Source organism: Pelophylax lessonae (assembly GCF_965119305.1).
Source record: "Pelophylax lessonae genome assembly, chromosome: 4".
NCBI lineage: Eukaryota > Metazoa > Chordata > Amphibia > Anura > Ranidae > Pelophylax > Pelophylax lessonae.
In genome coordinates, this window is record NC_138771.1 from 460,298,647 (window position 1) to 460,310,632 (window position 11,986).

Genomic DNA, 11,986 nt, shown 5'->3' on the forward strand with positions numbered 1-11,986 from the left:
TAAAATTGATGTCTGTTTTTCCCCACAAATAGAGCTTTCTTGTGGTAGTATTTGATCACCTCTGCAGTTTTTATTTTTTGCGCTGTAAACAAAAAAAGAGCGACAATTCTGAAAAAAAAAAACAATATTTTTTACTTTCTGCCATAAAACATTCCCAATAAAAAAAAAATTAAAAAATCAAATTTTTTCATCAGTTTAGGCCAATATGTATTCTGCTACATATTTTTGGTAAAAAAAAAAAAAAATAGGTGTATTTTGATTGGTTTGCACAAAAGTTATAGTGTCTACAAACTATGGGATAGATTTATGGACTTTTTATTTTGGTTATTGTTTTTACTAGTAATGGCGGCGATCAGTGATTTTTAGCGGGACGCTTAGCTGAAACACAAGAACTCTCTCCCTCTGTGACAGAACAGCCGTCTGCCTTGTTTCCATTCTGTCATTCCCCTGCACGATCGCGGGTAGCCGGTTGCCATCGCTGCTGCCGGACCCGCTGATTGGCTCCCGCTGTATCTGATCACAGTGGAAGCGGCGTTCCGGCGGAGCGCACGCGCCTCCGAGAACGCCTGCACAAAATCACTTACCTATACGTGATTTTGGGCAGCCGGGCCGCCCTGCCGCAGTAAATAGGTGGTGGGCAGTCTGGAAGTGATTAAAGGATTTGACTGACAGCAGCAGGAGCATATGGCTTCAAATGACCCCTTTTTGGAAATTAGACAGTCCAAGGTATTTAGTAAGGGGCATTGTGAGGTTTTTGAAGTTATAGTTTTTCCCCACAATTATTTGTAAAATAAAGAAATTAAATCAAATTAGTTTTGTTTTGTTTTTTTTTTTCATAAAAATGTCATTTAACAAGTCATTACTCTCACACAGCTTAGGCATACTTGCAAACATTGCATCTTTTTTTTTTTTTTTTTTTTAAGCAGAGGCCCTAGATAATAAAATGGTGGGTTTTGTAATTTTTTTTTATGTCACACGGTATTTGCACAGTGGATTTTGAATGCAGTTTTTGGGGGAAAAAATATAATTAATTTTAATGCACACAAACAAAATATAATACCCATCTTTTTTGTGTAAACTAAAATATGGTGTTGCGCCAAGTACACGGTTGCCAAACATGTCACGTTTTAAAATTGTGCAGGCTACTGGAATGGCGTCAAACTACTGTTTTTAAAAATCTCCATAGGCAATGCTATATAAGCCTTTACAGGTTACCAGTTTAGAGTTACAGAGGAGGTCTGGTGCTAGAATTATTGCTCACACTCTGAGGTTCGCGGTGATACCTCAAATGTGTGGTGCGATCGCCGTTTACTTATGCGCGGTAACACAGGGGGACAGGACACTTCTTTTTTTTGTTTTATTATTATTATTTTATTTATTTATTTATTTTTTACACTGTTTCTTTAAACAAATGCTATTTGTTACACTGTGACAGATGTTTTTGTGCACTGTACACTGTGACAAATGTTTTTGTTCACTGTACACTGTGACAGATGTTTTGCGCACTGTACACTGTGACAGATGTTGATGGGACACCAGTACAGATGTTGATATGCACTGTGAACAGGGACAGATGGTTCTAGGTGCACTGGTGTGGAATGGCTGCACTCTGTGTAAACTGTGTGTTGCTGAACTGTAAAACCATCAGCTACACAGAGATAACTGACAGGCTATAGCAATCCCCCCATCCTCACTGAGCTTAGGAGGGAAGCCTCCACAGAGGCATGTGCCTCTGTTTACATTATGTGATGGCTGTGATTGGACACAGCTATCACATGATCAAAAGGGCCAATCATAAAGCCCATATTCCGATCTGTGATCCCATCACGGGATCATGCAGCTGATAGGAAGTACAGGTACGTCCAGTCAGAGCAGCACTTGTCCCAGTGGCCGGGTGGGAAGCAGTGGGTGCATGCCAGTGGGTGCAGGCAGCACTGAGTCCTTAACCGGTTGCCAACCACATGCTACCTTTTTCCTGCAGCAGTGTGGCTCTCCTGCGCAAACTGACATAGACCTCTGTCGGTCGTGCACCGGCAGCTAGGGGGTGAGCGTGCACCGATGCCGCCGTCACGCTCCTGCCCCCCCTCGGCAACGGGGAAGCCGATGCACGGGTCAGGTGGCTCCAATTGCTGCCGGCCACCCGCGATCGCTCCCCGCTGTGAGAGAAGGACAGTCAGCTGTTGTAAACACAGCTGACCGTTCTTCTCCCTGGAATGATCACAGAGCGCCTGTGATCCTTCTATATAGGATCACAGGTCTCTATGATCATTTCACAAGCCATGCGCCCCCCACAGTTAGAATCACTCCTCTAGGCTCACATTTAACCCCTCGATCACCCACAATGTTAACCCCTTCCCTGCCAGTGTCATTATTACAGTAACAGTGCATATTTTTAGCACTGATTACTGTAGTAATGTCACTGGTCCCCCCCATAAGTGTCAAAAATGTCAGTTAGGGGTCTGATCTGTCTGCAGTCCCAATAAAAATTGCAGATCACCACCATTACTAGTAAAAAAAAACAAACAAGAAAATACATAAATCTTTCCCGTAGTTAGTAGACGCAATAACTTTTGTGCAAGCCAATCAAAATACGCTTATTGTGATTATTTTTTTACCAAAAATGTGTAGCAGAAAAAAAATTGGCCTAAAATGTTAAAAAAATTAGATTTTTGATTTTTTTGTTTGAGAATGTCATATAGCAGAATGTGAAAAATATATATTTTTTTTTTTTCAGAATTGTCGTTCTTTTTTTGTTTATAGCGCAAAAAATAAAAATCACAGAGGTGATCAAATACCACCAAAAGAAAGCTGTATTTGTGGGAAAAAAGGACATCAATTTAGTTTAGGTACAGCGTCGCACGACCGTGCAATTGTCCATTAAAGTAATGCAGTGCCGAATTGCAAAATAGGGCCTGGTCAGGAAGGGGGTAAAACCATCCGGGGCTGAAGTGGTTAAGAACCATTGTTGTCATTGGCTCCATTTGCTCTCATGGCTGGGAATCCCAATGCAAAGTCTTAAGCCTAGTACACACGCAACAAATTTCTGCCGACCGGTCGTCTGTCTTTTGTCCAGAGTGGTGTCTGTTGGTTGGAATGCGCTCTAGACTGCACACAAATTTTCCCACACGACAGAATTCTACTTCAGAAGTGATGTCACGTGTTGGATTGCTTTCTTTGTGTTCTTTCATCTCTGAGCATGCCTAGTCTTGCTCATAAGATTTTTCCCCATCGAAATCTGTACTAATGAGACAAAAATCGGACGTGTTTTGACGGTCGACAAAAATTTTATAGCCTGCACACCAGGATTTTTTCGGCCGAATAGTCAGAGTCGGCTGTTGGAAGCATCATACTAACAATCCGAAAATCGGCAGATCGGTCTTCAGACGAAATTTCCTGGCCGAATTTCTTCTCGTGTGTACGGGGCTTTACAGTTTGTTTTCTTTAGAACACTGTCACAGCCTGAGTAGGAGAAAAGCCTGTCTCCTGTCAGCATGCTGCAGAGAAGCAGTGGTCTCTCTGCAAAGATCTGAAATACCCCTTGCTAAGTCAGGACTAAAGATCTCTAATCAGCAGGGAGCATGAACTTGCTGATTGCAGAGCTATTGGTTTGACTTGAGTCAAACCTCTGCAAAGAGATCACAACACACAGAGTGAAGATACTTTTTTGCAACATGGTGGCAGAAAACAGGCTTTTCTACTGAGGCTGTGGCTGCTTTAACCGCTTGCCGACTACCGCAAGTACATATACTGCGGCGGTCAGCCCCTCACAGGCAGAGTGACGTATCGGTACATCACTAGCCTGTGAGGCTCTGGGGAGCGAGCGTGCGCCGCCGGCGGCGCGCTCCCGCTCCCGCGCGGTCACGGGCCCCCCCGCGCGTGTGACCGGCGATGTCCGCCGCTCACTCTGCGATCGTCGGGGGAGAGGGAGAAAGGCAGGCAGCTTGTGTAAAGCTGCCTGTCATTCTCCCCTGTGTAGAAACACTGATCATACGGTTCTACTATGTAGGACCGTTGATCAGTGTTGCTACAGCTCAAGCCACAGCCAATCACAGTTAGAATCACGCCCCTAGGGACACACACAGCCCCTCCCTCTCAAATAAAGTTAACCCTTTCACTGCAAGTGTAATTTTACAGTAACAGTGCATATATATAGCACTGATTACTGTAGAAATGTCACTGGTAACCCCAAAAGTGTCAAAAATGTCAGTCAAGGGTCCGATCTGTCAGCCGCAATGTCGCAGTCCCGCAAAAAAAAAATCGCAGATCTCCGCCATTACGCGTTAAAAAAAAAAAAACAACAAAAATGACAAAAATCTTTCCCTTTGTTAGTAAACGCGATAACTTTTGCGCAAACCAATCAAAATACGCTTTTTGAGATTTTTTTTACCAAACATATGTAGCAGAAAACAAATTGGCCGAAAATGTTAAAAAATTTTGATTTTTACATTTTTTTTGGGGAATTTCATATAAAAAAATGTGAAAAATATTGTTATTTTTGCAAAATTGACGCTCTTTTTTTGTTTATAGCGCATGATCAAAAAATCGCACAGGTGATCAAATACCGCCAAAAGAAAGCTCTGTTTGTGGGAAAAAAAGTACGTCAAATTCGTTTAGGTACAGCGTCACACGACCGCGCAATTGTCCATTAAAGTCGCGCAGTGCCGAATCGCAAAATACCCCCTGGTCTTTTAGCAGCCAAAACCTCCGGGGCTTAAGTGGTTAAAAATTCTTGGACTTTAAGGCATGTGTGCAGCCAAATCATGTTTTTGTGTTTTTTTTTTTTCTTTTTTAATGGGCAAAGATTAGAATTCCTGGTGGGGTTTGCTGCTCTCCAGGTCTACCTTTTGCTAGTATCAAGTTAGACCCATTTTCCCTTTAGAACTGCCTTAATCCTTGGTAAACATTGACATGATCGCATCACAAAGTTGCTGCAGATTTTTCGGCTGCACATCCATGATCCGAATCTCCCGTTCCACCACATCCCAAAGGTGCTCCATCTGGTGAGTGTGGAGACCATTGGAGTACAGTGAGCTCATTGTCATGTTTAAAAAACTGTGGTGAGATGATTTGAGCTTTGTGACATGGTGCATTATCCTGCTGGAAGGAGCCATCAGAAGATGGGTACACTGTAGTCATAAAGGGATGGATATGGTCAGCAACAATACTCAGGAAGGTTGTGGCATTAAAAAGGTGCTCATTTGGTACTAAGGGGGCCAAAGTGTGCCAAGAAAATATCCCCCACACCACTACACCACCATCCTGGGCAGGATCGCTCCATGCTTTTATGTTGTTTACGCCAAATTTTGACCCTACCGTCTGAATGACACAGTTGGATTCGAGACCCATCAGACCAGACAACGTTTTTCTTTTATATTCCAATTGCGGTGAGCCTGTGCAAATTGAAGCCCCAGTTTCCTGTTCGTAACTGACAGGATTGGCACCCAGTGTGGTCTTCTGCTGCTGTAGCCCATCTGCTTCAAGGTTCAATGTGTTGCGCATTCAGAGATGGTATTCTGCATACCTTGATTGTAACGAGTGGTTATTTGAGTTACTGATGCTTTTCTATGATCTCAGACCAGTCTGCCCATTCTCCCGTGACCTCTGACATCAAAAAGGCATTTTCGTCCACACAACTGCCGCTCAGTGGATATTTTCTGTTTTTCAGACCATTCTATATAAACCCTAGAGATGGTTGTGTGTGATAATCCCAGTAGCTCAGCAGTTTTTTAAATACTCAGATCAGCCCGTCTGGCACCAACAACCTGGCCACGTTCAAAGTCGTTTCAATCCCCTTTCTCCCCCATTCTGATGCGCGGTTTGAACTTCAGCAAGTCGCCTTCACCATATCTAGATGGCTAAATGCATTGATTAGCTGCCATGTGATTGGCTGATTAGCGATTTGTGTTACCAAGCAATTAAACAGGTGTATCTAATAAAGTGGCTGGTGAGTATACTGTATATCCCTTCTTAAAAGAAAGTACAATGCAAGTGTTTGTGTTTAGCAAAGGGCAGAATTGAAGAAAAAAAAAAAACCCACATTTTTGCTGTGCTGGGCATTCAGGTATGAGCCGATAACTCTAATTTGTTACATTAAGAGGTCTGAAAATGATCCAGCTGTGTAATCTTTCCAGTTCCTGGGTTATCAATAGAGAGTTATGTTCAAGCTGAGAAATATTTTATACACATCAGCAGCCTCAATGGAGCAGAATAAAAGAGTGGAATATTAAGGGATGGTTCAGCAAGGCCCGAAGCGAAAAAAAAAAAAAAAAAAAAATAGCGCAGGGCAGACATGACCATGTGAAGAGGGGAGACAGGGCAGGTGTGAGTTAAATTAAATTGTTTTGAGTTGGGGGGTATTCAGGGATTGGTGTATCAGGTTTGGGAGGGGTTGAGGTACAGTTAGGAGGGGTGGCCCCTCAGATTGGAGGTCAGTGGAAGTTCAACGGACGAAGGAAGAAGAAGCTTGGTCACCCACCTTTTTCACTGCAGAGCATCTCACCTCAGCTTCCCTGGTCGGTGATGGCGGATTTGGACGTTTTGCTGGAGCAAATTAAGGCCGCTGCCGCGGTGAAGGGGACTGAGTGGCTCCGGTCCCAGGTCTCCACGTTGATGGGGGTTCAGGACTCGGCACAGGATTCGGAGGGGCTTGCGGTCCCGCGGGCTCGGCGGTCACGGCCGCCGGAGCGTTTTTCACCGGACCCTTCCCCTCGAGCTCAGCGTCATCCTAGGAGCCCCGACAGGGACCCTTCAGGGCCGCCGGCTAAGCGTACTCCTGCTGCGGCCGTGCGCGCCTCTGGGAGGAATCCTCTGCATGGACGGAGCTCTGGGGGTAGTGGGGGGAGGCGGCCTTCGGTCTCTCCCCGTCCCTCTCACCGGGGTGCTACTGGACTGGCGGGCTCCCCTACTGGCGATGCTCCGGTCGGAGGGGTGCCTCGGCGTGGGAGCGGCTTCATGGCGGCCGGTGGCAGCAGTGATCGGCGGGACTCGGAGTCGGCCTCGGCTGGGCGCAGAGAGATGACGCGGCGGGGCAAGTCACGTGGCCGGGTCATCGGAAGTTCGGCTGGTTCACAGAGGTCTCCGTCGGGCGGAGCTGGAGTACGGGGGCGTGGACGCCTGTCGCTCGGCTCTGCAGATGGCGGGAGTGCGACACCTGGTGGACGGATGTCGGCGGTGCCCGGGGACGATCGTTCGGAAGGCGAGGTGTCCGGATCGGATGTGGAAGAGGATGTCGGTGGTCGGTCGGCGACGAGGGAGGCTGGATCGGCGGCTGGGGGCGCCCCCCCTGGGCAGACAGGTGAGGTCACAATTCCTTCTCTGGCTTTGTCTGATTTGCGGGGCTTGTTTGATGTGGGGGGTGGGAGTGCTGGAGGGGCTCGGGGGGTGGGGGTGTCCCGGCCAGTGGGGGCGGGGACCCCGGAAGGGGGTGATGATGGGGGTTTGAGGGGCTTCCTCCTGGGTCTACGGGACCTCTTGGGGCGTTTGCCCCCGGGGGACGGGGGCCGCTTGTCTCCAGCGGCGGCTTGGGTGCCTCCGGTGGGGGGCTCGGGCACGGAGCCGGGGGGGGGCCCCGGGGCTGGCGGGGCCGTCTTCCACGGGGCTGGTTGCGGGGGGGGGCTGGGGCCCCTCCCCAGGTTGTTGGTGCGCCGGCAGTGGTGGCAGTGACGGCCGGGGCGGCGGGGGACAAGACCGGGACGGCGAAGGAGGGGAAGGCGGACGCTGTTCGCCTGGACGATTCAGCGAAAGGTGAGGTATATGTTTGTTTTGAGGGCCCATTGGGGGCACATTTGAAGCAGGAAGTCCGGGAGAGGATCTGGAAGGGTGAGTACGTGGAAATCTTCACGCTGTTGCCCCTCGAGAAGTTTCACCTGGACAGGGTTAAACCGGAGGAGCGCAAGAAGGAGGACGAGGAGGCGCGACGCTATCGGCTTATCCCTCGGACCTTCGCCAATTGGCTGCAGGCCTTTGCCATTCTGGCGGGCGTCATAGGGGAAAAGGCGCCGGAAAACTGCTCGGCCCTGTTCTGCTACATGGACGCGGTAGGGGAAGCCTATCGGGTTTACGGGGGGTCGGCCTGGCTGCGGTACGACGAACAGTTCCGGCAGCGGAAGGCGGTTAGGCCGTCCTTGCGGTGGGACCACAAGGACATCAGCCTGTGGATGCGGCTCATGTCGTCTGCGAAGGCTCCGAATCAGTTTTTTCCAGGGGGGGCCGGTGGTTCTGCGACCCCGGGACAGCCGGCCGCAAAGAGGAGGGGTTTCTGCTGGCAATTTAATGAGGGTTCCTGTAAGTTCGGTGGCACATGTCGCTTCAAACATGAATGCTCCGGTTGCGGAGGTTCCCATTCCTTGGCTCGGTGTTTTAAGTCCGGAAAAGGGCGGTCCGGAGAGCCTTCGCACAAAGGGGACGACGCCGGTGAGGGTGGAAAGGCTGCGGCCTTTTCTAGATAGGTACCCCGATAGGGCGGCTGCCCGACTTCTGGGGGAGGGTTTTGCGGTGGGTTTTCGTATCCCTTGCTCTTTGGCCTCGGTGCCGCCGGTGGCGAGGAATTTGCGTTCGGCATTGCGCCACCCTTTGGTGGTGTCGGATAAGTTGCACAAGGAAGTGGCTCTCGGTCGCATGGCGGGCCCGTTCTCGGAGGTGCCGGTGCGTGACTTGGTGGTTTCGCCGTTGGGGGTGGTTCCCAAGAAGGAACCCAACAAGTTTCGCCTCATTCACCACCTCTCCTTCCCAAAGGGTGGGTCTGTGAATGACGCCATCGACCCGGATGCCTGTACGGTGTCTTACATTTCCTTTGACGCCGCGGTGGCCTGTGTGCGACATTATGGGCGGGGGGCCTTGATGGCCAAATCGGACATTGAGGCGGCGTTCAGGTTGCTCCCGGTTCACCCGGACAGTTTTCGATTGCTGGGCTGCCGGTGGCAAGGGGCGTATTATGTGGATCGCTGCCTTCCTATGGGCTGCTCCATATCGTGCGCGCTGTTTGAGACCTTCAGTTCCTTTGTGGGGTGGGTGGTTCGGGAGGTTTCCGGTGTGAATTCGGTGATCCACTATTTGGACGACTTTCTGTGTGTGGGCCCGCCCTCTTCCAACGGGTGCGCGATCCTGCTTGCCACGTTGCAGCATGTGGCCGGGAGCTTCGGCATTCCGTTGGCCCCCGACAAGACGGAAGGCCCGACCACGGTGCTCAGCTTCCTGGGCATTGTCGTGGATTCGGAGGCCATGGAGTGTCGCCTACCGGAGGATAAATTGGGGGCTTTGAGAGCTGAAATTGAAGGGGTGCTGGGTTTGCGCAAGATTCAGTTGCGCAGCTTGCAGTCGTTGCTGGGTAAATTGAATTTTGCCTGCTGCATTATGCCCATGGGCCGGGTTTTCTGCCGACGGCTGTCGGCGGCGACTTCGGGGGTGAAGTTGCCCACTCACTTCGTCAGGCTCAACAGGGAACACAGGGATGACTTGCGTCTGTGGCACGGTTTTTTGGCCACATACAATGGTAGATCCTTGTGGATGGCCGGGCCGATCAGCAACTTTGATTTGGAACTGTTTACCGATTCTGCTGGTTCGGCGGGGTACGGGGCTTTTCACCGGGGGGCGTGGAGCGCCGCCCCTTGGCCGGGGGCATGGCAGGTAGCGGGGCTGGTCAGCAACTTGGTGTTGCTGGAACTGTTCCCGGTGGTGGTGGCCCTGGAGATTTGGGGGGCGGAGTTCGGGAACCTGAAGGTTCGCCTCCATTGCGACAATCTCGGGGTGGTTCAGGTGATCAACCGCGCGTCGGCTTCGTCTCAGCCGGTGGTGCGCCTCCTCAGGTATTTGGTTTTGCGGTGTCTACGGTTGAATGTTTTCCTGTACGCTGTGCACATTCCGGGGGTTGAGAATGATATTGCTGACGCGCTGTCTCGTTTTCAGTGGGACAGGTTCCGGGAGTTGGCACCGGCAGCGGAGCAACGCGGAGTCACGTGTCCGGAGTGGCTATGGGGGATTGCCTTGGGGTCCTCGCTGGATGGATCAGGAAGTCGGTGAGCGAGTCCACGTGGTCGGCTTATTGCAAGGTATGGTTGGAGTGGCTGGAGGTGTTGCGGGTGGCATCGGTGGATCCTCTGGGTCCGGAGGTCAGGTGGGTGTTACTTTCTTTTGTCTCTGATCATTTTGAGAGGGGCGCGTCGGCTTCCGCTGTGGCTCGCAAGTTGTCCGGCTTGGCCTTTCTGTTTAAATTTCTGGGTTGTCAGGATTACACGAAGGACTTCGTGGTGAGACAAGCGTTACGGGGCTATTCCAGGGCTTATCGGAGGAGGGACACTAGGCGCCCGGTGTCCTTCGCTCTTTTGCAGGACGTCTGCCGGCAATTGGGGGAGCACTGCGCCTCGAGTTACGAGGTGGTGTTGTTTAAGGCGGCCTTTTCTCTCGCTTTTTTCGGGGCTTTCCGGATTGGGGAATTGGTCAGCTCCTCCCGGACGGTGCCGGGGGGCCTATTGGGTCAGGATGTCTCTGTCGGTCGGGAGGGGGTTACTATCCTCCTTCGACGGTCCAAAACGGACCAGAGTGGCAAGGGGGTCCGTGTCCGGTTGTTCGCGGTGCCGTCTGCACCGCTGTGCCCGGTAGGGGCGGTTCGGGATTACTGGGCAATCCGCCCTTCGCGGCCCGGTTCATTTTTAATGCATGCGGACGGGTCGTCGTTATCTCGTTTTCAATTTGTATCGGTGTTCAGAAGGTGTGTGGGCTCTTTGGGTTTGGATGCCAGTAGGTTTGCATCTCATTCCTTTCGGATCGGGGCGGCCACTGAGGCTGCACGCTGGGGATTGAACGACGATGCGGTCAAACGCATTGGGCGCTGGGAGTCTAGGAGGTTCTTGTTGTACGTTCGTCCACAGCTGTTGGTGTAGGGTGTGTACGGGGGGTGGTTTTGTCGCTGGGGGGGTGTGGGCCCGGCTGGTTATCTGATTATTGGTTGGTTTTCTTTTCCTTTTGTCCCCTTTTCTTGTAGGTTTGGAACCCTGCCTTGTTTGGATCGTGGGACACTCGTATGTTTTCTGGGGGGCCCGGAGAGCTGATGTGCGTCCTACTGGTAGACAACTTGGTTTTTCTCGGCACGAGGCTTGTGTCAGGTGGCTGGGGGTGCCGGGGCTTACTTGGGGCAGGGTCCTTCCCGAAGTGCATCGTTTCGCCCGGTTGGACAGGCAGCCAGATGTTTTGGTGCTGCATGCCGGGGGCAACGATTTGGGGGCCAGGTCCGCGCGGGCCTTGATCAGGGACATAAAGTTGGATTTCCTTCGGCTGCGCACGGCTTTTCCGGCGCTGCTTGTAGTTTGGTCGGATATGGTGGCCCGCACGTCCTGGCGCATGGCCAGGTCGGTCGCGCGCCTTAATAAGGCTCGGATTAAGTTGAACAAGGAAGTGGGGCGCTTTGTGTGTCGGAATGGGGGGTTGGTGGTTCGCCACCTGGAGTTGGAAGTGGACACATGGCGGTATCTGCGGGATGATGGAGTCCACCTCAATGCGGTGGGTATAGATTTATGGGCCCTGGGATTACAGGATGGGATCCAGCGAGCCTTGAGGGTTTGGAGGGGCACGCAAGGGTAAGGTGTCACCCTTGGGTGCTGGTGGCGTTTTGTTGGTCTTTGCTGGCGGGGGAGGTGAACAGTTTAGGATAAGGGTATGGTTGGGACTCATCGTTGGTATGGGTCCCTATGGTGCATTCCATTTAATGTCAGTTTAAATGGAATTCAAAATGGTGGCACTGCGGGGAGTGGTTTGTCTCCGAGCCGGTGACGCGGCTGGAGGCCTATCAGGGCACAGGTCCCGCGGTGCAGGATTTGGAATTATTTGGAGGAGCCTCAAAGACCAACAGGCCTAATGACTGATTGTTTTATGTTTGTAAGGAATGTTTTTTCTCCTTATGTTAATTTTAAGGTAAAAGGGTTAATAAAATGGCTGCTGTGGCCAATTAACTCCAAGCACGGTGTGGTCTCAATTATTTAGGTAAAGGGAAAGG

At 51.0% G+C, this 11,986-nt stretch overlaps 1 protein-coding gene across 1 annotated transcript; it reads left to right on the forward strand.

The window, feature by feature from the left end:
• Positions 1-1,834: 1,834 nt before the first annotated feature.
• LOC309552705 (uncharacterized protein) lies at positions 1,835-11,574 on the forward strand (the record flags this gene model as incomplete). Its single annotated transcript, XM_082253630.1, has 2 exons — positions 1,835-1,856; positions 10,979-11,574. The coding sequence occupies 2 exons, from the start codon at positions 1,835-1,837 to the stop codon at positions 11,572-11,574; spliced, it is 618 nt and encodes a 205-aa protein (XP_082109756.1).
• Between the last annotated feature and the right edge of the window lie 412 nt (positions 11,575-11,986).